Source organism: Oncorhynchus masou, chromosome 29, assembly GCF_036934945.1.
Source record: "Oncorhynchus masou masou isolate Uvic2021 chromosome 29, UVic_Omas_1.1, whole genome shotgun sequence".
Classification (NCBI taxonomy): Eukaryota; Metazoa; Chordata; class Actinopteri; order Salmoniformes; family Salmonidae; genus Oncorhynchus; species Oncorhynchus masou.
Window position 1 is genome coordinate 17,920,256 of NC_088240.1, and position 26,453 is coordinate 17,946,708.

Genomic DNA, 26,453 nt, shown 5'->3' on the forward strand with positions numbered 1-26,453 from the left:
TGATTTGGGCTATACCTAGATAATACGTGAGCCACTCAGTCGGTTGAGTCCCTCCCCTGCTCAGCTAAGTACCATCACACACCCTGTTAGCAGTGACACAACAAACACATATAGCAACCCTGCAGTGGATACACAGACCAGATGGCGCTTTAGTTGACCATAGAGCACATACTGTTTCAAAAAAGCAAAGATGCATCTCTAAAAGAGAATCAGGCAGTCTACTGTGATAACAATTGTCTGGATCCAGATTAATAGCCCAAATATGAAGTATCAGTACATCTCCAAAGCCCCCCTTTAGTTGTGTTCTCTGCTGTCTTCACTAAGGTTGGTTTGGTCGCAGTTAAGTTTGGCCTCCAATCCACACCCAACCCTGTCTGGTTAAGAGCACAATGTAACACACTATTTACAAACCAAACAGATAATGCTTGAAGATAATGTTTGAAGAAAGCGTAACATTTTATAGGCAGGCACAACAGAGTTCCTACCTTCAGGACATTGACAACACTAATAACAAGCACATATTCCGCATTTTAACATCCAAAGTAAAGTGACAATAAGTAGAAGCTTCGTAAAGGTATTACTGACACTGCGTGTCAAGCTATCATTCAGGTGTACACCCCCCTGCTAACCACAGGAGTCTCTGAGAGGACGGCTCATAGAAACGTCTGGAATGGAGTAAATGGAATGGAAACCACATGCTTGATGTGTTCGATACCATTTCATTCATTCCATTCCAGCCATTACTATGAGCCCGTCCTCCCCAATTATGGTGCCACCAGCCGCCTGTGCTACCAACACATATCCCTTATATCCCACCCACATAATAATTCCCCGTCCTATATGAGGGATTCATCAGTAAACATACGTATACTATTGAACTAAACATTGTTTTCCCATCACTTGGGACAAATGCTAACGCAAAACTGTGCTACGATAATATTTCCTTATTTTCTTTTGTTTGGCAACTATTAAACGGTGTATCATTTTCCTGTGGGTATGTTAGGAAAGCATTCTCCATGGGTCATGAGTATTTTCCCTTTTTGAGTGTATACTACAGGTTTGATTTACCCATGCTTAGTTCATCCCTTCAGATAGACATATCTAACTATCTCTCTGACCCCATTGGCTGCCTTGACATTAGCGTTGCAGTAATGGTCAGGCGTTGGTTTCCCTATAGCCCGTGGGTGCATCTCCCCATACCTACCGTCCGCAGGTTAACAGTTTCCCTATAAGAATGACATAACATATCTCTCTGGTTTCCCCCCATGTCCCCCTTGTCCCCCCATGTCCCCCTCGTCCCCCAGTCAGTCAATGGTTCCTCCCTCAGCACGTCCCCATAGTGCTGACCGTGGTGTAACTAAATTTGGACATGGACACCCCCATGGCCATGGCGTCCTCCTCTCCATCCCGCAGCCCGTGGCGTCTGTGTCGGCAGGGCGGGCGGCAGCAGCAGGCGAAGGTGGCGAGCAGCGCAGTGCGGAAGCGTGTGTTCATGAAGCAGTAGGTGATGGGGTTGACACAGGCCGAGGTGTAGGACAGTAGGTGGATGAAGGAGATGGGGGCACCAGAGAGGGCACGGCGGGCAGAGACGGGGTGGAAAGCCTTCCAGGTGTTGGCGCAGTAGAGGGGCAACCAGCACAGGAAGAACAGAGCAACAATCACCACCAGCATCCGGATCACGCGCTTCTTGGCCAAGAGCTTGGCCTCCGAGGTGTTGCTGCGGGGACGCTCCAATTTGGACGCGGTTGCGGTCGATGATGTCAGAGTGGACATCTCCATGGAGCGCGGTCGCTTGGCGAGCTGGACGTAGCAACCATCACCGTCGTCGCTGCCGCAAGCCCCGGTGGTGGTCAGGCCGTTCTTTAGACCTGAGCGGGCGGGGCAAAGAAGATGACAGAGGATTTACTTTGCAGGCAAGTAGAGGTCCAAAACTGTGAGGGGGGGGTCAGACCAATTAGGTTTTGTAAGTAATAATTTCAGACGATCACAAATATTTATGATCCATTCAACACCCCATATATCTAAATTTAGCCACGAGGAGCCACACAATCCTGGGTCACAGATGTATTTTAGAGGAGGCACATCACCAAAAACCTGAGTCACATCTCTCATCTGAGGGCTAATGTTCCCTCGCTTTCTCTCTTCCTCCATATCACTACCCCTCTGTTTCTCTCGCCCCTCCATCCCTCCCTCTCTCATATTGGACAGACAGATGGTGAAGGTCTGCAGCAAATATACTCCATATATCAGATCCTTCCAGCTACTCACTACCACACTGACTAAAGGTTACGTTGCTCTAACCTGCAACACATTAACATGATTGAAATGCTAATGAAATATTCATTCTGTGTGACCACAGAAAAGAGACAGTCCAAATCCTAATAATCTGGTTCAGAATTCAAACATCTGGGAAACACTACTGGGCAGTAACTGGATGATTACTATTTATTCTAGTACTCACAGTTCATTCCAATTCAGCATTCTAACATCTTCTTACTAACCTCTCCACTGCAAGATGTAAATACATGTGTGAATAATGAAATAACAGTCATGTAGGTCTCACCGGGAGATGATGTCTTCTGAACCATCTCAAACTGGATTCCCCGGTACAGCTCTCTGGAGATGAGTCCATAGGCCACAATCATCACCACCCCCGGAACAACAAAGAGCGTAAGCAGCAACATCATGTTCCTGGGACACACACAGGAAGTGGGTTTAACAAATTGACCTTAGACACTAAACCAGGTTAAGGTTAGGATGTTTGGTGACTGCTCTGATCCTAGATCTGTGCCTGAGGCCAGCTTCTTCAAGGAGCATAGAGAGAGTATAGGAGAAAAGGGCTCGCTCTCACAGGAGACTTCCAGAAAGAGGTTAGGCAGAGGAAGTCCAATAGGCATTGGGTTAGAAGGCGCACACCAGAGATGGGGATCTTCAATTCTTCAATATCTTTGCTGTGGTCCAACGGCTGGAGACAATAATGGTTGATACCCAGTGTAGAAGACATTCCACCACAATGCTGCTATTCTATTTAGTCGTCGTGGAGGACAAAATATGTGGAACGGGTTAATCGAAAAGTGTTAAATATGTTAACAGGGACATTGAGCTAGTGGATTAGGAATATAACTAGTTGGAATTAAATTAGCTCTCTGGGTAAAGCCACATGAATTATGCCCTTGATAGTCCATTGAAATTGTTTAGAGGCACCATGGCTATTAGAACAATATTCCACAATCATAAGAGAGCCTGTAAGAGATTAGAATAGTTACATAGTTACATTAGAATAGTTACATAGTTACATTAGAATAGTTACATAGTTACATTAGAATAGTTACATAGTTACATTAGAATAGTTACATAGTTACATTAGAATAGTTACATGTGCATCCATTCTTCCTTGGAACTGTCTCTTTATCTTTTTGGTTCCTACAAGTGTTTTAACTTGCTTTTGTAGCTCATTACTGAACCCTTTGGAGAGTGAAAGAGAGGGTAAAGAGAGTACGTTTCGTGCATTTAATTTATCTCAATAATGATTTCAAATGGATGTCTGACAACAGCAGAGTAGGCTGGTGGGAGGAGCTATAGGAGGAAGGGCTCAATGTAATTGCTGGAATAGAATACATGGAATCACATCTTTGACTACGTTCCATAATTTCCATTCCAGTCATTACAATGAGCACTGTGTCATAACAAGCTGGCATTTACAGGTTAGGTTGTTCTATGTCAGGGCCTCAGACAGAGGGGATGGGGGATGAGGGATAAGGAGAGAGAGAGACAGAGAGAGAGAAACAGAGACGGACAGAAGGAGAGATGAGGACGCAAAGAGGGGGCTATAAAGAGGCGGGAGAAGAAGAGGTGTGTGTGTGTGTGTGTGTGTGTGTGTGTGTGTGTGTGTGTGTGTGTGTGTGTGTGTGTGTGTGTGGGGGGGGGGGGGTGGTGTGTGTGTGTGTACGTCTCTATCTGTGACTTGAGCGAGTATGTGAATATGTGTGGATATGCAAGTGAGTTTTTCTCACAAGAGAAACCGTCATGGAGGTACCAACATGAAAGAAAAATGATTGAGCCGCATTACAGCTACAGCCAGTGTTTTCTCCCTGGAGAAGTCTGCATCAAACCTAAAGCTTGTTTTAGTGGAAAGTTACACCTTATTTTGCTGTTGCACCCATTTTAGTAATGCGTTTATATTCTAATGAGTATGAAAAACAACTGTATCATCACTCTAATGTATAGGTGTAGACAGATTTTATTTTGTTCGTTATCACAGTATTAGGACAACAGCACTAAGCAAAAAGCAAGACGAGAGGAATTAACACCCACCCACCCTTACACACACACACCTCATACACAACCTAACCCCCACACATACACACCCACCCTTACACACACACACTTCATACACAACCTCACCCCCACACATACACACCCACCCTTACACACACACACTTCATACACAACTTCACCCACACACACCCACCCACCCTTACACACACACACTTCATACACAACCTCACCCCCACACATACACACCCACCCTTACACACACACACTTCATACACAACCTCACCCCCACACATACACACCCACCCTTACACACACACACTTCATACACAACCTCACCCCCACACACACCCACCCACCCTTACACACACACACTTCATACACAACCTCACACCCCCACACACACACACCCACCCTTACACACACACTCTTCATACACAACCTCACCACCACACACATCCACCCACCCTTACACACACACACTTCATTCACAACCTCACCCCCACACACACCCACCCACCCTTACACACACACACTTCATTCACAACCTCACCCCCACACACATCCACCCACCCTTACACACACACGCTTCATACACAACCTCACCCCCACACACACACACCCACCCTTACACACACGCTTCATTCACAACCTCACCCCCACACACACCCAACCACCCCCACACACACACACCCACCCTTACACACACACACTTCATACACAACCTCACCCCCACACACACCCACCCACCCTTACACACACACACTTCATACACAACCTCACCCCCACACACACCCACCCACCCTTACACACACACACCTCATACACAACCTAACCCCCACACATACACACCCACCCTTACACACACACACTTCATACACAACCTCACCCCCACACATACACACCCACCCTTACACACACACACTTCATACACAACTTCACCCACACACACCCACCCACCCTTACACACACACACTTCATACACAACCTCACCCCCACACATACACACCCACCCTTACACACACACACTTCATACACAACCTCACCCCCACACATACACACCCACCCTTACACACACACACTTCATACACAACCTCACCCCCACACACACCCACCCACCCTTACACACACACACTTCATACACAACCTCACCCCCACACACACACACCCACCCTTACACACACACGCTTCATACACAACCTCACCACCACACACATCCACCCACCCTTACACACACACACTTCATTCACAACCTCACCCCCACACACACCCACCCACCCTTACACACACACACTTCATTCACAACCTCACCCCCACACACATCCACCCACCCTTACACACACACGCTTCATACACAACCTCACCCCCACACACACACACCCACCCTTACACACACGCTTCATTCACAACCTCACCCCCACACACACCCAACCACCCCCACACACACACACCCACCCTACACACACACACTTCATACACAACCTCACCCCCACACACACCCACCCACCCTTACACACACACACTTCATACACAACCTCACCCCCACACACACACACCCACCCTTACACACACACACTTCATTCACAACCTCGCCCCCACACACACCCACCCACCCTTACACACACACGCTTCATACACAACCTCACCCCCACACACACACACCCACCCTAACACACACACACTTCATACACAACCTCACCCCCACACAGACACACCCAGCCTTACACACACACACTTCATACACAACCTCACCCCCACACACACCCACCCACCCTTACACACACACACTTCATACACAACCTCACCCCCACACACACCCACCCACCCTTACACACACACACTTCATACACAACCTCACCCCCACACACACCCACCCACCCTTACACACACACGCTTCATACACAACCTCACCCCCACACACACACACCCACCCTTACACACACACACTTCATACACAACCTCACCCCCACACATACACACCCACCCTACACACACACACTTCATACACAACCTCACCCCCACACACACCCACCCACCCTTACACACACACACTTCATACACAACCTCACCCCCACACACACACACCCACCCTTACACACACACGCTTCATACACAACCTCACCCCCACACACATCCACCCACCCTTACACACACACACACTTCATTCACAATCTCACCCCCACACACACCCACCCACCCTTACACACACACACTTCATACACAACCTCACCCCACACACACCCACCCACCCTTACACACACACACTTCATTCACAACCTCACCCCCACACACACCCACCCACCCTTACACACACACGCTTCATACACAACCTCACCCCCACACACACACACACACCCTTACACACACGCTTCATTCACAACCTCACCCCCACACACACCCACCCACCCTTACACACACACACTTCATACACAACCTCACCCCCACACACACCCACCCACCCTTACACACACACACTTCATTCACAACCTCACCCCTACACACACCCACCCACCCTTACACACACACGCTTCATACACAACCTCACCCCCACACACACCCACCCACCCTTACACACACACACTTCATTCACAACCTCACCCCCACACACACCCACCCACCCTTACACACACACGCTTCATACACAACCTCAGCCCCCACACACACACACCCACCCTTACGCACACACGCTTCATACACAACCTCACCCCCACACACACCCACCCACCCTTACACACACACACTTCATTCACAACCTCACCCCCACACACACCCACCCACCCTTACACACACACGCTTCATACACAACCTCACCCCCCACACACACACACCCACCCTTACACACACACGCTTCATTCACAACCTCACCCCCACACACACCCACCCACCCTTACACACACACACTTCATACACAACCTCACCCCCACACACACCCACCCACCCCACACACACACACCCACCCTTACACACACACACTTCATACACAACCTCACCCCCACACACACACACCCACCCTTACACACACACACTTCATACACAACCTCACCCCCACACACACCCACCCACCCCCACACACACACACCCACCCTTACACACACACACTTCATACACAACCTCACCCCCACACACACCCACCCACCCTTACACACACACACTTCATACACAACCTCACCCCCACACATACACACCCACCCTTACACACACACACTTCATACACAACCTCACCCCCACACACACCCACCCACCCTTACACACACACACTTCATACACAACCTCACCCCCACACACACCCACCCACCCTTACACACACACGCTTCATACACAACCTCACCCCCACACACACACACCCACCCTTACACACACACGATTCATACACAACCTCACCCCCACACACACCCACCCACCCTTACACACACACACTTCATTCACAACCTCACCCCCACACACACCCACCCACCCTTACACACACACGCTTCATACACAACCTCACCCCCACACACACACACCCACCCTTACACACACACGCTTCATTCACAACCTCACCCCCACACACACCCACCCACCCTTACACACACACACTTCATACACAACCTCACCCCCACCCTTACACACACATGCTTCATACACAACCTCACCCCCACACACACCCACCCACCCTTACACACACACACTTCATTCACAACCTCACCCCCACACACACCCACCCACCCTTACACACACACGCTTCATACACAACCTCACCCCCACACACACACACCCACCCTTACACACACACGCTTCATTCACAACCTCACCCCCACACAAACCCACCCACCCTTACACACACACACTTCATACACAACCTCACCCCCACACACACCCACCCACCCCCACACACACACACCCACCCTTACACACACACACACTTCATACACAACCTCACCCTCACCCCCACACACACCCACCCACCCTTACACACACACACTTCATACACAACCTCACCCCACACACACCCACCCACCCCCACACACACACACCCACCCTTACACACACACACTTCATACACAACCTCACCCCCACACACACCCACCCATCCTTACACACACACACTTCATACACAACCTCACCCCCACACACACACCCACCCCTACACACACACACTTCATACACAACCTCACCCCCACACACACACACCCACCCTTACACACACACACTTCATACACAACCTCACCCCCACACACACACCCACCCTTACACACACACACTTCGTACACAACCTCACCCCCACACACACACACCCACCCTTACACACACACACACTTCATACACAACCTCACCCCCACACACATACACCCGCCCTTACACACACACACACTTCATACACAACCTCACCCCCACACACACACACCCTCCCTTACACACACACACTTCATACACAACCTCACCCCCACACACACACCCACCCTTACACACACACACTTCATACACAACCTCACACCCACACACACACACCCACCCTTACACACACACACTTCATACACAACCTCACCCCCACACACACACACCCACCCTTACACACACACGCTTCATACACAACCTCACCACCCACACACACACCCACCCTTACACACACACGCTTCATACACAACCTCACCCCCACACACACACACACCCTTACACACACACACTTCATACACAACCTCACCCCCACACACGCCCACCCACCCTTACACACACACACTTCATACACAACCTCACCCCCACACACACACACCCACCCTTACACACACACACTTCATACACAACCTCACCCCCACACACACACCCACCCTTACACACACACACTTCATACACAACCTCACCCCCACACACACACACCCACTCTTACACACACACACTTCATACACAACCTCACCCCCACACACACACACCCACCCTTACACACACACACTTCATACACAACCTCACCCCCACACACACACACCCACCCACCCGTATACACACACACACACTTCAACCCCCCCCCCACACACACACCCACCCACGCACACACACACACACAGACACAGACTCACCAGGCCTGCTCCACCTCCGGATAGGGCCAGATGTGGCGACACATGCGTGCGATGGTGATGTTGTCCTTTAGGGGAACGTGCTTCAGGTGGCTGAACACGGGGTAGGGCGTCATGATCATGAAGGACAGGAGCCAGGTGGCGGCGATCACCCGGTAGGCATGGGAACGGGTCTGCCACGCCCGCGATTTCAGTGGGTTGCAGATGGCGCTGTAGCGCTCGATCGCTATGGCAACCAGGCTGAAGGTGGAGATGCTCACGGATACACCTGTTGGAAAGTAAAGAAATGAGAAACGACACATAAACAACACTTTTAAAAGTTTCAAATATGCACAACTTTTTCTGTTAGTTACGTAAGAGTTCTGCTAAGTTTACATCTTGGAAAGTTCCAACTTCTGTAACATATCAGCTGTGACCCAAACTGAAGGCTATGAATCGTAGATCAGTACGCCCTGAGCAGGTTTGAGTGAAGATGTGTTTTTAAGGATGTGTTAGTGAAACATGAGTGGGAGATGTTTGCTAAATAGAGATGGTGTTTGAGGAAATCACATCCTGAAGCTCCTGATCTGATCCCCCAGACTGGAGAAGGGAAAGGATTCTATGCTCTCCTCCTAATCCATATCCTCCTACTAGCTGGAACATGACATTGGACTGTGTGCGTGTGCGTGTGCGTGTGTGTGTGTTTGTGTGTGTGTGCGCGTGTGCGTGTGCGTGTGTGTGTGGGAGCCTGGGAGCCTGCATGCTTGTGTGTGTTCATCCATGTGTGATATTCTATGTATGTCTGTGTGCAGGTCTGTGAGGTGTCCTATGCTGCGTTATTCTGTGGGGACCATCGGGAGCAGCTGGAGAGCACGGCCAGCAGATTCCCACATCCTGCCCTTTACACTCTTGCTCTCTCAATGCATCCTAATGATGATTCTCTGTCTCAGTTCCCTCCATGCCACCAGGTGCCAAGGTTTCCTTTCCACTGCCCTACTCTATACATCCTACATGATACCTGGTCAGTCTCCCTCTCTCTCTCCTCTTCTCTCCCCCCCGCCCTCCTCCTGTCTCACCCATGAGGTAGGCCACTATCTTGCACATGGCGGCTCCAAAGATGAAGTCCTCCAGGAGGTTGGGGATGAGGGTGAAGGGCATGCAGAAGATGGCCATCATCAGGTCGCTGACCGCCAGGGACAGCAGGAAGGAGTTGGTGACCGTCCTCATGCGCTTGTTGACTGCCAGGACCACGATAATGAGCAGGTTGCCCAACACACTGAGGAGGAAGATGACCGAATAGAGCAGGATACGCAGAGAGTCCACCTCTAGAGGTAGGAGGAGAGAGACAGAGAATAGAGGGATGGAGTTAACAGAGAGTCCACCTCTAGAGCTAGAGGTAGGAGGAGAGAGACAGAGAATAGAGGGATGGAGTTAACAGAGAGTCCACCTCTAGAGGTAGGAGGAGAGAGACAGAGAATAGAGGGATGGAGTTAACAGAGAGTCCACCTCTAGAGGTAGGAGGAGAGACAGAGAATAGAGGGATGGAGTTAACAGAGAGTCCACCTCTAGAGGTAGGAGGAGAGAGACAGAGAATAGAGGGATGGAGTTAACAGAGAGTCCACCTCTAGAGGTAGGAGGAGAGAGACAGAGAATAGAGGGATGGAGTTAACAGAGAATCCACCTCTAGAGGTAGGAGGAGAGAGACAGAGAATAGAGGGATGGAGTTAACAGAGAGTAAACCTCTATAGGTAGGAGGAGAGAGACAGAGAATAGAGGGATGGAGTTAACAGAGAGTCCACCTCTAGAGGTAGGAGGAGAGAGACAGAGAATATAGGAATGGAGTTAACAGAGAGTCCACCTCTAGAGGTAGGAGGAGAGAGACAGAGAATAGAGGGATGGAGTTAACAGAGAGTCCACCTCTAGAGGTAGGAGGAGAGAGACAGAGAATAGAGGGATGGAGTTAACAGAGAGTCCACCTCTAGAGGTAGGAGGAGAGAGACAGAGAATAGAGGGATGGAGTTAACAGAGAGTCCACCTCTAGAGGAAGGAGGAGAGAGACACAGCATAGGGTGATGGAGTTAACAGAGAGGGGGCTGACAAACAGAGGTGAAGATCACATAACATACTACATTTAGAGACTGATGGAAGCAATAAGATCCCACCAGTCACAATCCAACACAGTACGTATGTTGTGTTCCTTAGCTAGGATTGATGGTTATCATGTCATGACCCCAACAGCGTTATTTATAGAAGCCCCAGCCAGGCAGAGGAAGTCTGAGCATGTAATTATTGAGGGCAGGAGGCCTCTTAAGAGGCCCTAGTCCAGTTTAACAGATTAATCAGCACTGTTGGCAATGAGGCCCTTTATCTACTTCCCCAGAGTCAGATGAAGTTGTGGATACCATTTGTACAACAACAACAAATTGCCCTTTCAGAGGAAGTTGCTAACGAGCGCTAGGGCAATTGCTAACTAGCATTCATGCAATGACTGGAAGATTACAGGTATCTGCTAGCATACTAGCAGATACCTAAAGACTTCCAGTCATTGCACTAATGCTAGTTAGCAATGGCTCACAAAACTACCCCTAACATCCTTCATACTGGACACAGAGACATACATATGGTATCCACAAGTTCATCTGACTCTGGAGAAGTAGTTAAAGGGCCTGAAGTATATGTTTAACATACAGCTCAATACCATTACCCTCTTCCACCATGTCTCTATTGATCTCTACCTCTACAGCCTGCTACCAACTGGGCTCTAGGCGTACCAAAGAGAGGGTGGTGGGAAGGGGTGTGTATGTGTCTGTATGTATGTGACATAGAGAGAGAGAGAGTGAGAGAGAGAGACAGAGAGGAAGAGAGAGAGATAGTTAGAGACAGTGAGGAAGAGAGAGAGAGAGAGAGAGTGTGTTACAGAGAGAAGGAGGAAGAGAGAGAGAGAGTTAGAGAGACAGAGAGTAAGAGAGAGAGTGTTACAGAGAGACAGAGGAAGAGAGAGAGAGGAAGAGAGAGAGAGTTAGAGAGAGACTCCCATATCTACTGGGTCAAATTCCACAAATTCCACAGTGCCATCACAGCAGCAAGATTTGTGACCTGTTGCCACAAGAAAAGGGCAACCAGTGAAGACCAAACACCATTGTAAATACAACCCATATTTATGCTTATTTATTTTCCCTTGTGTACTTTAACCATTTGTACATTGTTACAACACTGTATACATACATATATATATATATATATATATATATATATATATATATATATATATAATATGACATTTGTAATGTCTTTATTGTTTTGAAACTTCTGTATGTGTAATGTTTACTGTACATTTTTATTGTTTATTTCACTTTTGTATATTATCTACCTCACTTGCTTTGGCAATGTTAACACATGTTTCCCATGCCAATAAAGTCCCTTGAATTGAATTGAATTGAGAGAGTTAGAGACAGAGGGACAGAGAGGAAGAGAGTTAGAGAGAGAGAGGAAGAGAGAGAGAGAGTTACAGAGAGACAGAAAGTTAGAGAGAGACAGAGCGAGACAGAGAGACAGCGAGTCAGAGAGACAGAGAGACAGAGAGTTACAGAGAGACAGAGAGGAAGAGAGAGAGAGAGAGAGTTAGACAGTGGGAAAGAGAGAGAGAGAGAGACAGAGAGGACGAGAGAGAGAGAGAGAGACACGCAGAGGAAGAGAGTTAGAGAGAGACAGAGAGGATGAGAGAGAGAGACACGCAGAGGAAGAGAGTTAGAGAGAGACAGAGAGGATGAGAGAGAGAGAGAGAGAGAGAGAGAGAGAGAGAGAGAGAGAGAGAGAGACACAGAGGAAGAGAGTTAGAGAGAGACAGAGAGACACAGAGGAAGTGAGAGAGAGTTAGAGAGAGACAGAGAGAAAGAGAGAGAGAGAGTTAGACAGAGACAGAGATGAAGCGAGAGAGAGAGAGTTAGAGAGAGACAGAGAGACAGAGAAAGTGAGAGAGAGAGTTAGAGAGAGACAGAGAGACAAAGAGGAAGAGAGTTAGAGAGAGACAGAGAGGACGAGATAGAGAGAGAGAGAGACACAGAGGAAGAGAGTTAGAGAGAGACAGAGAGGACGAGAGAGAGAGAGAGAGAGAGAGAGAGAGAGAGAGACAGAGGAAGAGAGTTAGAGAGAGACAGAGAGGAAGAAAGAGAGAGAGTTAGAGAGAGACAGAGAGACACAGAGGAAGTGAGAGATAGAGAGAGAGTTAGAGAGAGACAGAGAGAAAGAGAGACAGAGACAAATATATATATATATGTATATATATATATATATATATATATATATAGAGAGAGAGAGAGAGAGAGAGAGAGAGAGAGAGAGAGAGAGAGAGAGTTACAGAGAGACAGAGAGAAAGAGAGAGAGAGTTAGACAGAGAGAAAGATATACATATGTATGTATATATATATATATATAGAGAGAGAGAGAGAGAGAGAGAGAGAGAGAGATAGAGAGAGAGAGAGAGAGTTAGACAGAGAGAAAGATATATATATGTATTTATTATGGGGATGACATGAGAAAGGCCGCCGTAGGCAGACATGGCTCTCAAGAGAAGACAGGCTATGTGCTCACTGCCCACAAAATGAGGTGGAAACTGAGCTGCACTTCCTAACCTCCTGCCCAATGTATGACCATATTAGAGAGACATATTTCCCTCAGATTACACAGATCCACAAAGAATTCGAAAACAAATCCAATTTTGAAAAACTCCCATATCTACTGGGTGAAATTCCACAGTGCCATCAGAGCAGCAAGATTTGTGACCTGTTGCCACGAGAAAAGGGCAACCAGTGAAGAACACGCACCATTGTAAATACAACCCATATCTATGCTTATTTATTTTATCTTGTGTCCTTTACCATTTGCACATTGTAAAAACACTGTATATATATATATATATATATAATACAACATTTGTAATGTCTTTATTGTTTTGAAGCTTCTGTATGTGTGATGTCTACTGTTAATTTTTATTGTTTATTTCACTTTATATATTATCTACCTTACTTGCTTTGGCAATGTTAACACATGTTTCCCATGCCAATAAAGCCCCTTGAATTGAATTAAATTGAATTGAAATTGAATTGAATTGAGAGAGAGAGAGAGAGAGAGAGAGAGAGAGACAGAGAGAAAGAAAGAGTCAGAAAAAGACAGAGAGGAAGGAAGGAAGGTATATAAAAAGAGAGATAATTCCCTTCTCTGTTGGATACCTTAAAGGTTCTATTGGGATCCCTCTTCAGGTCTGGACACAAAATGGAGGATTCTCAAAGCAATCAGTGAGACACTAATCACTTACAGACCATGGCCTAATACACCACCATTTATTATGGGGATGACATTTCTAGCTGTGTCTGTTGGTTAAGAAAAAGGAATTGAACATAGTAAGGTGATGATTGAATAGGGGAAGAAGGAATGTTCATTGGAGAGAAGTGATATAAACAGCTAAGACCTGATAGTGCATAGTAAACATCTATAGTGGCTTCATTTCAAATGTCACTTAAAGTATGCTATCATGTACAGTATTTCACTGAGTCTAACACAATGTGGGCCGAAGCAAGACTATGAGTGAGTGATTGGATTAGACGTGAGGGGGCAACGGTTTGAAATGAAACGTAGCTCAGGTTTAGGACAGAGAGAAAGAGAGAAACAGAGATAGACATTGTTAGAACACTGTGCATAGCCATGGCAGAACATTTGAAATCAAATCTCATTGTATTTGTCACACGCGCCAAATACAACAGGTACCTTACCGTGAAATTCTTACTTACGAGCCCTTAACCAACAGTGCAGAAAGAGAGAGAGAGAGCAAGAGAGAAGAGAGGAAGAGAGAGAAGGAAGAGGAGAGAGATAGAGAAAAGGAAGAGAAGAGAGAGTAGGAAGAGGAGAGAGATAGAGAAAAGGAAGAGAAGAGAGAGTAGGAAGAGGAGAGAGATAGAGAGAAGGAAGAGAAGATAGAAAAGGAAGAGACGAGAGAGAAGGAAGAGAAGGAAGAGAAGAGAGAGAAGGAAGAGAAGGAAGATAAGAGAGAGAAGAGAGAGAAGGAAGAGAAGGAAGATAAGAGAGAGAAGAGAGAGAAGGAAGAGAAGATAGAGAAGGAAGAGAAGGAAGATAAGAGAGAGAAGAGAGAGAAGGAAGAGAAGAGAGAGAAGGAAGAGAAGGAAGATAAGAGAGAGAAGAGAGAGAAGGAAGAGAAGATAGAGAAGGAAGAGAAGGAAGAGAAGAGAGAGAAGGAATAGAAGGAAGAGAAGAGAGAGAAGGAAGAAAAGGAAGAGAAGATAGAGAAGGAAGAAAAGGAAGAGAAGATAGAGACAGAGAGAAGGAAGAGAAGGAAGAGAAGAGAGAGAAGGAAGAGAAGGAAGATAAGAGAGAGAAGAGAGAGAAGGAAGAGAAGATAGAGAAGGAAGAGAAGAGAGAGAAGGAATAGAAGGAAGAGAAGATAGAGACAGAGAGAAGGAAGAGAAGGAAGAGAAGATAAAGAAGGAAGAGAAGGAAGATAAGAGAGAGAAGAGAGAGAAGGAAGAGAAGAGAGAGAAGGAAGGAAGAGAAGGAAGAGAAGATAGAGAAGGAAGAGAAGGAAGAGAAGATAGAGAAGGAACAGAAGGAAGAGAAGATAGAGAAGGAAGAGAAGGAAGAGAAGATAGAGACAGAGAGAAGAGAGAAGAGAGAGAAGAAAGAGAAGGAAGAGAAGAGAGAGAAGAGAGAGAAGGAAGAGAAGGAAGAGAAGATAGAGAAGGAAGAGAAGGAAGAGAAGAGAGAGAAGAGAGAGAAGGAAGAGAAGATAGAGAAGGAAGAGAAGGAAGAGAAGAGAGAGAAGAGAGAGAAGGAAGAGAAGATAGAGAAGGAAGAGAAGAGAGAGAAGAGAGAGAAGGAAGAGAAGATAGAGAAGGAACAGAAGGAAGAGAAGATAGAGAAGGAAGAGAAGGAAGAGAAGAGAGAGAAGGAAGAGAAGGAAGAGAAGATAGAGAAGGAAGAGAAGGAAGAGAAGAGAGAGAAGAGAGAGAAGGAAGAGAAGATAGAGAAGGAAGAGAAGGAAGAGAAGAGAGAGAAGAGAGAGAAGGACGAGAAGATAGAGAAGGAACAGAAGGAAGAGAAGATAGAGAAGGAAGAGAAGGAAGAGAAGATAGAGACAGAGAGAAGAGAGAAGAGAGAGAAGAAAGAGAAGGAAGAGAAGGAAGAGAAGATAGAGAAGGAACAGAAGGAAGAGAAGATAGAGAAGGAAGAGAAGATAGAGACAGAGAGAAGAGAGAAGAGAGAGAAGAAAGAGAAGGAAGAGAAGAGAGAGAAGGAAGAGAAGGAAGAGAAGATAGAGACAGAGAGAAGAGAGAAGAGAGAGAAGAAAGAGAAGGAAGAGAAGAGAGAGAAGAGAGAGAAGGAAGAGAAGGAAGAGAAGATAGAGAAGGAAGAGAAGGAAGAGAAGAGAGAGAAGGAAGAGAAGATAGAGAAGGAAGAGAAGGAAGAGAAGAGAGAGACAGAGAGAAGGAAGAGAAGGAAGAGAAGATAGAGAAGGAAGAGAAGGAAGAGAAGAGAGAGAAGAGAGAGAAGGAAGAGAAGGAAGAGAAGATAGAGAAGGAAGACAAGGAAGAGAAGAGAGGGACAGAGAGAAGGAAGAGAAGGAAGAGAAGAGAGAGAAGGAAGAGAATGAAGAGAAGATAGAGAAGGAAGTGAAGGAAGAGAAGAGAGAGAAGAGAGAGAATGGAAGAGAAGGAAGAGGAGAGAGACAGAGAGAAGGAAGAGAAGGAAGAGAAGAGCAAGAAGGAAGAGAAGAGAGAGAAGAGAGAGAAGGAAGAGAAGGAAGAGGAGAGAGAGACAGAGAGAAGGGAGAGAAGGAAGAGAAGAGAGAGAAGGAAGGAAGAGAAGGAAGAGAAGAGAGAGAAGGAAGGAAGAGAAGAGAGAGAGACAGAGAGAAGGGAGAGAATGAAGAGAAGAGAGAGAAGGAAGGAAGAGAAGGAAGAGAAGAGAGAGAAGGAAGGAAGAGAAGAGAGAGAGACAGAGAGAAGGAAGAGAAAGAAGAGAAGATAGAGAAGGAAGGAAGAGAAGAGAGAGACAGAGAGAAGGAAGAGAAGGAAGAGAAGAGAGAGAAGAGAGAGAAGGAAGGAAGAGAAGGAAGAGAAGGAAGAGAAGAGAGAGAAGGAAGAAAGAGAAGGAAGAGAAGAGAGAGAAGGAAGAAAGAGAAGGAAGAGAAGGAAGAGAAGAGAGAGAAGGAAGAAAGAGAAGGAAGAGAAGAGAGAGAAGGAAGGAAGATAAGAGAGAGAAGGAAGAGAAGGAAGAGAAGATAGAGACAGAGAGAAGGAAGAGAAGAGAGAGAAGGAAGAGAAGGAAGAGAAGAGAGAGAAGAGAGAGAAGGAAGGAAGAGAAGGAAGAGAAGAGAGAGAAGGAAGAGAAGAGAGAGAAGGAAGGAAGAGAAGAGAGAGAAGGAAGGAAGAGAAGAGAGAGAAACATGTTTAGTTGGTCACGTTTCGAAGAGGCAGCGATAACCCCAGGGGATTTTGGCCTGCAGCGGGTCATATCCTGTTAAAGTCTTGTCTCTCTTCATGTCACTCAAACTTCAGCCCACCAGCCCACCCATCCACCACTGACACAGACTGTGTGAGTGCACTCCAAAGCCGGATGCCCACGGCGACCGTGCCCAAGGGATTAGAGATGCCCAGGTGCCTACATAAACACACCTACAGTAAAGGGCATGCACCACAAAAAGGCACAAGAACACACACCTGCACAAATTCATGTATCTGTGTCTCAGATATGGTATGCTTACGAACACTCACACTAAGGGCTTGACAGCCTCAGACGTGTGTGTTTGTGTGTGTGCGTGAGTGCGTGTGTATGTGTACGTGCATGTTGATTGGTTGTGGTGCAAGTGAGCTGAAACCACTGGCAGAGAATATGGATTGGATTGACTACTTATGCAAGCCTGCACCCAAATCAACAAACTGTGTCAACCCCTCACTCTGTCTACCTGTCATACATACAGTCTACTCTACCCCTCACTCTGTCTACCTGTCATACATACAGTCTACTCTACCCCTCACTCTGTCCCCCTGTCATACCCAGAATCTACTCTACCCCTCACTCTGTTCCCCTATCATACTACTCTACCCCTCACTCTGTTCCCCTATCATACTACTCTACCCCTCACTTTGTTCCCCTTTCATACTACTCTACCCCTCACTGTGTTCCCCTATCATACTACCCTACCCCTCACTTTGTTCCCCTATCATACTACTCTACCCCTCACTCTGTTCCCCTATCATACTACTCTACCCCTCACTTTGTTCCCCTATCATACTACTCTACCCCTCACTGTGTTCCCCTATCATACTACCCTACCCCTCACTTTGTTCCCCTATCATACTACTCTACCCCTCACTCTGTTCCCATGTCATACATACAGTCTACTCTACCCCTCACTCTGTTCCCCTATCATACTACTCTACCCCTCACTCTGTTCCCCTATCATACTACTCTACCCCTCACTCGGTTTACCTGTCATACATGCAGTCAACTCTACCTCTCACTCTGTTTCCCTGTCATACATACAGTCTACTCTACCCCTCACTCTGTTCCCCTATCATACTACTCTACCCCTCACTCTGTTCCCCTGTCATACATACAGTCTACTCTACCCCTCACTCTGTTCCCCTATCATACCACTCTACCCCTCACTCTGTCTCCCTGTCCTACCTACAGTCTACTGTACCTCTCACTCTGTTTCCCTGTCATACCTACAGTCTACTCTACCCCTCACTCTGTTTACAGTCTACTCTACCCCTCACTCTGTTCCCCTATCATACTACTCTACCCCTCACTCTGTTTCCCTGTCATACCAACAGTCTACTCTACTCCTCACTCTGTTTCCCTGTCCTACCTACAGTCTACTCTACCCCTCACTCTCTTTACCTGTCATACATACAGTCTACTCTACCTCTCACTCTGTTTCCCTGTCATACATACAGTCTACTCTACCTCTCACTCTGTTTCCCTGTCCTACCTACAGTCTACTCTACCCCTCACTCTCTTTACCTGTCATACATACAGTCTACTCAACCCCTCACTCTGTTCCCCTGTCATACCTACAGTCTACTCTACCTCTCACTCTGTTTCCCTGTCATACCTACAGTCTACTCAACCCCTCACTCTGTTCCCCTGTCATACCTACAGTCTACTCTACCTCTCACTCTGTTTCCCTGTCATACCTACAGTCTACTCTACCTCTCAATCTGTTTCCCTGTCATACCTACAGTCTACTCTACCCCTCACTCTGTTCACCTATCATACTACTCTTCCCCTCACTCTGTCCCCCTGTCATACTACTCTACCCCTCACTCTGTTCCCCTATCATACTACTCTACCCCTCACTCTGTTCCCCTATCATACTACTCTACCCCTCACTTTGTTCCCCTATCATACTACTCTACCCCTCACTCTGTTCCCCTATCATACTACTCTACCCCTCACTTTGTTCCCCTATCATACTACTCTACCCCTCACTTTGTTCCCCTGTCATACATACAGTCTACTCTACCCCTCACTCTGTTCCCCTATCATACTACTCTACCCCTCACTCTGTTCCCCTGTCATACATACAGTCTACTCTACCCCTCACTCTGTTCCCATATCATACTACTCTACCCCTCACTCTGTTCCCCTGTCATACTACTCTACCCCTCACTCTGTTCCCCTGTCATACCCAGAGACTACTCTACCCCTCACTCTGTTCCCCTATCATACTACTCTACCTCTCACTCTGTTCCCCTATCATACTACTCTACCCCTCACTCTGTTCCCCTATCATAATACTCTACCCCTCACTTTGTTTCCCTATCATACTACTCTACCCCTCACTCTGTTCCCCTGTCATACATACAGTCTACTCTACCCCTCACTCTGTTCCCATATCAAACTACTCTACCCCTCACTCTGTTTACCTGTCATACCTACAGTCTACTCTACCTCTCACTCTGTTTACCTGTCATACATACAGTCTACTCTACCCCTCACTCTGTTTACCTGTCATACATACAGTCTACTCAACCCCTCACTCTGTTTCCCTGTCATACATACAGTCTACTCTACCCCTCACTCTGTTCCCATATCAAACTACTCTACCCCTCACTCTGTTTACCTGTCATACCTACAGCCTACTGCACCTCTCACTCTGTTTCCCTGTCATACATACAGTCTACTCTAGCTCTAACTATGTTTTTCTGTCATACATACAGTCTACTCAACCCTCACTCTGTTTCCCTATCAAACTACTCTACCCCTCACTCTGTTTCCCTATCATACTACTCTACCCCTCACTCTGTCCCCCTGTCCTACCTACAATCTACTCTACCTCTCACTCTGTTTCCCTGTACTACCTACAGTCTACTCTACCCCTCACTCTATTTCACTGTCATACCTACAGTCTTCTCTACCCCTCACTCTGTTCCCCTATCATACTACTCTACCCCTCACTCTGTCTCCCTGTCCTACCTACAGCCTACTGTACCTCTCACTCTGTTCCCCTGTCAAACATACAGTCTACTCTACCCCTCACTCTGTTCCCCTATCATACTACTCTACCCCTCACTCTGTCCCCCTGTCATACCCAGAGTATACTCTACCCCTCACTCTGTTCCCTTATCATACTACTCTACCCCTCACTCTGTTACCCTATCATACTAGTCTACCCCTCACTCTGTTCCCCTATCATACTACTCTACCCCTCACTCTGTTCACCTATCATACTACTCTACCCCTCACTCTGTTTACCTGTCATACCTACAGTCTACTCTACCCCTCACTCTGTCCCCCTGTCATACCCAGAATATACTCTACCCCTCACTCTGTTCCCTTATCATACTACTCTACCCCTCACTCTGTTACCCTATCATACTAGTCTACCCCTCACTCTGTTCCCCTATCATACTACTCTACCCCTCACTCTGTTCACCTATCATACTACTCTACCCCTCACTCTATTTCACTGTCATACCTACAGTCTTCTCTACCCCTCACTCTGTTCCCCTATCATACTACTCTACCCCTCACTCTGTCTCCCTGTCCTACCTACAGCCTACTGTACCTCTCACTCTGTTCCCCTGTCAAACATACAGTCTACTCTACCCCTCACTCTGTTCCCCTATCATACTACTCTACCCCTCACTCTGTCCCCCTGTCATACCCAGAGTATACTCTACCCCTCACTCTGTTCCCTTATCATACTACTCTACCCCTCACTCTGTTACCCTATCATACTAGTCTACCCCTCACTCTGTTCCCCTATCATACTACTCTACCCCTCACTCTGTTCACCTATCATACTACTCTACCCCTCACTCTCTTTACCTGTCATACCTACAGTCTACTCTACCTCTCACTCTCTTTACCTGTCATACCTACAGTCTACTCAACCCCTCACTCTGTTCCACTGTCCTACCTACAGTCTACTCTACCCCTCACTCTCTTTACCTGTCATACATACAGTCTACTCTACCTCTCACTCTGTTTACCTGTCATATCTACAGTCTACTCAACCCCTCACTCTGTTCCCCTGTCATACCTACAGTCTACTCTACCTCTCACTGTGTTCCCCTATCATACTACCCTACCCCTCACTTTGTTCCCCTATCATACTACTCTACCCCTCACTCTGTTCCCCTGTCATTCATACAGTCTACTCTACCCCTCACTGTGTTCCCCTATCATACTACCCTACCCCTCACTTTGTTCCCCTATCATACTACTCTACCCCTCACTCTGTTCCCCTGTCATACATACAGTCTACTCTACCCCTCACTCTGTTCCCCTATCATACTACTCTACCCCTCACTCTGTTCCCCTATCATACTACTCTACCCCTCACTCTGTTTACCTGTCATACATACAGTCAACTCTACCTCTCACTCTGTTTCCCTGTCATACATACAGTCTACTCTACCCCTCACTCTGTTCCCCTATCATACTACTCTACCCCTCACTCTGTTCCCCTGTCATACATACAGTCTACTCTACCCCTCACTCTGTCCCCCTATCATACTACTCTACCCCTCACTCTGTCTCACTGTCCTACCTACAGTCTACTGTACCTCTCACTCTGTTTCCCTGTCATACCTACAGTCTACTCTACCCCTCACTCTGTTTACAGTCTACTCTACCCCTCACTCTGTTCCCCTATCATACTACTCTACCCCTCACTCTGTTTACCTGTCATACATACAGTCAACTCTTCATCTCACTCTGTTTCCCTGTCATACCAACAGTCTACTCTACTCCTCACTCTGTTTCCCTGTCATACCTACAGTCTACTCTACCCCTCACTCTGTTTACCTGTCATACCTACAGTCTACTCTACCCCTCACTCTGTTCCCCTATCATACTACTCTACCCCTCACTCTGTCCCCCTGTCATACCCAGAATCTACTCTACCCCTCACTCTGTTCCCCTATCATACTACTCTACCCCTCACTCTGTTCCCCTATCATACTACTCTACCCCTCACTTTGTTCCCCTATCATACTACTCTACCCCTCACTGTGTTCCCCTATCATACTACCCTACCCCTCAACTTGTTCCCCTATCATACTACTCTATCCCTCACTCTGTTCCCCTATCATACTACTCTACCCCTCACTTTGTTCCCCTATCATACTACTCTACCCCTCACTGTGTTCCCCTATCATACTACCCTACCCCTCACTTTGTTCCCCTATCATACTACTCTACCCCTCACTCTGTTCCCATGTCATACATACAGTCTACTCTACCCCTCACTCTGTTCCCCTATCATACTACTCTACCCCTCACTCGGTTTACCTGTCATACATGCAGTCAACTCTACCTCTCACTCTGTTTCCCTGTCATACATACAGTCTACTCTACCCCTCACTCTGTTCCCCTATCATACTACTCTACCCCTCACTCTGTTCCCCTGTCATACATACAGTCTACTCTACCCCTCACTCTGTTCCCCTATCATACCACTCTACCCCTCACTCTGTCTCCCTGTCCTACCTACAGTCTACTGTACCTCTCACTCTGTTTCCCTGTCATACCTACAGTCTACTCTACCCCTCACTCTGTTTACAGTCTACTCTACCCCTCACTCTGTTCCCCTATCATACTACTCTACCCCTCACTCTGTTTACCTGTCATACATACAGTCAACTCTTCATCTCACTCTGTTTCCCTGTCATACCAACAGTCTACTCTACTCCTCACTCTGTTTCCCTGTCCTACCTACAGTCTACTCTACCCCTCACTCTCTTTACCTGTCATACATACAGTCTACTCTACCTCTCACTCTGTTTCCCTGTCATACATACAGTCTACTCTACCTCTCACTCTGTTTCCCTGTCCTACCTACAGTCTACTCTACCCCTCACTCTCTTTACCTGTCATACATACAGTCTACTCAACCCCTCACTCTGTTCCCCTGTCATACCTACAGTCTACTCTACCTCTCACTCTGTTTCCCTGTCATACCTACAGTCTACTCAACCCCTCACTCTGTTCCCCTGTCATACATACAGTCTACTCTACCTCTCAATCTGTTTCCCTGTCATACCTACAGTCTACTCTACCCCTCACTCTGTTCCCCTGTCCTACCTACAGTCTACTGTACCTCTCACTCTGTTTCCCTGTCATACCTACAGTCTACTCTACCCCTCACTCTGTTTCCCTGTCATACTACTCTACCCCTCACTCTGTCCCCCTGTCATACCTACAGTCTACTCTATCCCTCACTCTGTTTCCCTGTCATACCTACAGTCTACTCTACCTCTCACTCTGTTTCCCTGTCATACCTACAGTCTACTCAACCCCTCACTCTGTTCCCCTGTCATACCTACAGTCTACTCTACCCCTCACTCTGTTCCCCTATCATACTACTCTACCCCTCACTCTGTCCCCCTGTCATACCCAGAATCTACTCTACCCCTCACTCTGTTCCCCTATCATACTACTCTACCCCTCACTCTGTTCCCCTATCATACTACTCTACCCCTCACTTTGTTCCCATATCATACTACTCTACCCCTCACTCTGTTCCCCTATCATACTACTCTACCCCTCACTTTGTTCCCCTATCATACTACTCTACCCCTCACTCTGTTCCCCTGTCATACATACAGTCTACTCTACCCCTCACTCTGTTCCCCTATCATACTACTCTACCCCTCACTCTGTTCCCCTATCATACTACTCTACCCCTCACTTTGTTCCCCTATCATACTACTCTACCCCTCACTGTGTTCCCCTATCATACTACCCTACCCCTCACTATGTTCCCCTGTCATACATACAGTCTACTCTACCCCTCACTCTGTTCCAGTATCATGCTACTCTACCCCTCACTCTGTTTACCTTTCATACCTACAGTCTACTCTACCTCTCACTCTGTTTACCTGTCATACATACAGTCAACTCTACCTCTCACTCTGTTTCCCTGTCATACATACAGTCTACTCTACCCCTCACTCTGTTCCCCTATCATACTACTCTACCCCTCACTCTGTTCCCCTGTCATACATACAGTCTACTCTACCCCTCACTCTGTTCCCCTATCATACTACTCTACCCCTCACTCTGTCTCCCTGTCCTACCTACAGTCTACTGTACCTCTCACTCTGTTTCCCTGTCATACCTACAGTCTACTCTACCCCTCACTCTGTTTACAGTCTACTCTACCCCTCACTCTGTTCCCCTATCATACTACTCTACCCCTCACTCTGTTCCCCTATCATACTACTCTACCCCTCACTCTGTTTACCTGTCATACATACAGTCTACTCTACCTCTCACTCTGTTTACCTGTCATACATACAGTCAACTCTACCTCTCACTCTGTTTCCCTGTCATACCAACAGTCTACTCTACTCCTCACTCTGTTTCCCAGTCATACCTACAGTCTACTCTACCCCTCACTCTGTTCCCCTATCATACTACTCTACCCCTCACTCTGTCTCCCTGTCCTACCTACAGTCTACTGTACCTCTCACTCTGTTTCCCTGTCATACCTACAGTCTACTCTACCCCTCACTCTGTTTAACTGTCATACCTACAGTCTACTCTACCCCTCACTCTGTTTCCCTGTCATACATTCAGTCTACTCTACCCCTCACTCTGTTTCCCTGTCACACATACAGTCTACTCTACCTCTCACTCTATTTCCCTGTCATACTACTCTACCCCTCACTCTGCCCCCTGTCATACCTACAGTCTACTCTATCCCTCACTCTGTTTCCCTGTCATACATACAGTCTACTCTACCCCTCACTCTGTTCCCCTATCATACTACTCTGCCCCTCACTCTGTTCTTCTGTCATACATACAGTCTACTCTATCCCTCACTCTGTTTCCCTGTCATACATACAGTCAACTGCGTGTCTGTGGCTATGCCGGATTAAGTGATATGACATGCTATTCTATAAAATAGTTTCTCTGTAATTAATTTGACCTGATTTAGCTAATCATGTAAATGTAATTAACTAGAGAGTCGGGGCACCACAAAATAATATTTATAGAGCTGTTATCTTCCGAATCAATTCTTAAAAACCTAGTAATAATTTACATCAATAGCAGTCAATATTAATCGTCATCTTAATTAAGTCTCAACTGAAAGTTGAGAGTTTTGCAACTTTAAAAAAAATATATATATATTTGTACATTTTCTGCACGAACCCTGGCTAACAAGTTGAATCAGCAATACAAAATTGGTTTTAATTATTTATTTACTAAATACCTAACTAATCAGACAGAATTACAAATACATATAATTAATCATGACTTGATTACAAGTTACGTCATAAAGGAAAACTTCCCTAGCGGGCGGAACAGATATGGCAGCTGGTTACACAAAAGAAAAGGGGCTGGGTTTGAGTGAAAGAGCGGGAAGACTGAGGAACAAAGGGCGAAGCTGTGCTATCTTAAATACAGTATCTTGTGCATTCTAAATTACCACCCATTTGGAAAAGGAAAATGCAATAAATATTTACTCTGAGCTGCGCCTCGGTAGGTTGGTGGTAGATGGAAGGCCGTGTTGCCAAACCGAGCCCTTTGAAGAATGTCTCTGGTGGTAATTTGGATACGTTGTAGTAACATCGTTGTGTGGTAGACGGGATACTCTGTATGTTCCTTCCTAGCCTGTGTTTG

General features: G+C 46.9%; 1 protein-coding gene across 1 annotated transcript in view; it reads right to left on the minus strand.

Moving 5' to 3' along the window:
- Nucleotides 1–1,263: 1,263 nt before the first annotated feature.
- LOC135519094 (cholecystokinin receptor-like) overlaps nt 1,264–26,453 on the minus strand; it is a 44,151-nt gene continuing 18,961 nt past the window's right edge. Inside the window, exons 2-5 of the mRNA XM_064944152.1 lie at nt 10,379–10,627; nt 9,327–9,591; nt 2,564–2,691; nt 1,264–1,868 (exon numbers count right to left, since the gene is read on the minus strand). Of these exons, the coding sequence (XP_064800224.1) occupies nt 1,324–1,868; nt 2,564–2,691; nt 9,327–9,591; nt 10,379–10,627 (1,187 nt within the window). The 3' untranslated portion in view covers nt 1,264–1,323. The remainder of the gene's footprint in view (nt 1,869–2,563; nt 2,692–9,326; nt 9,592–10,378; nt 10,628–26,453) is intronic.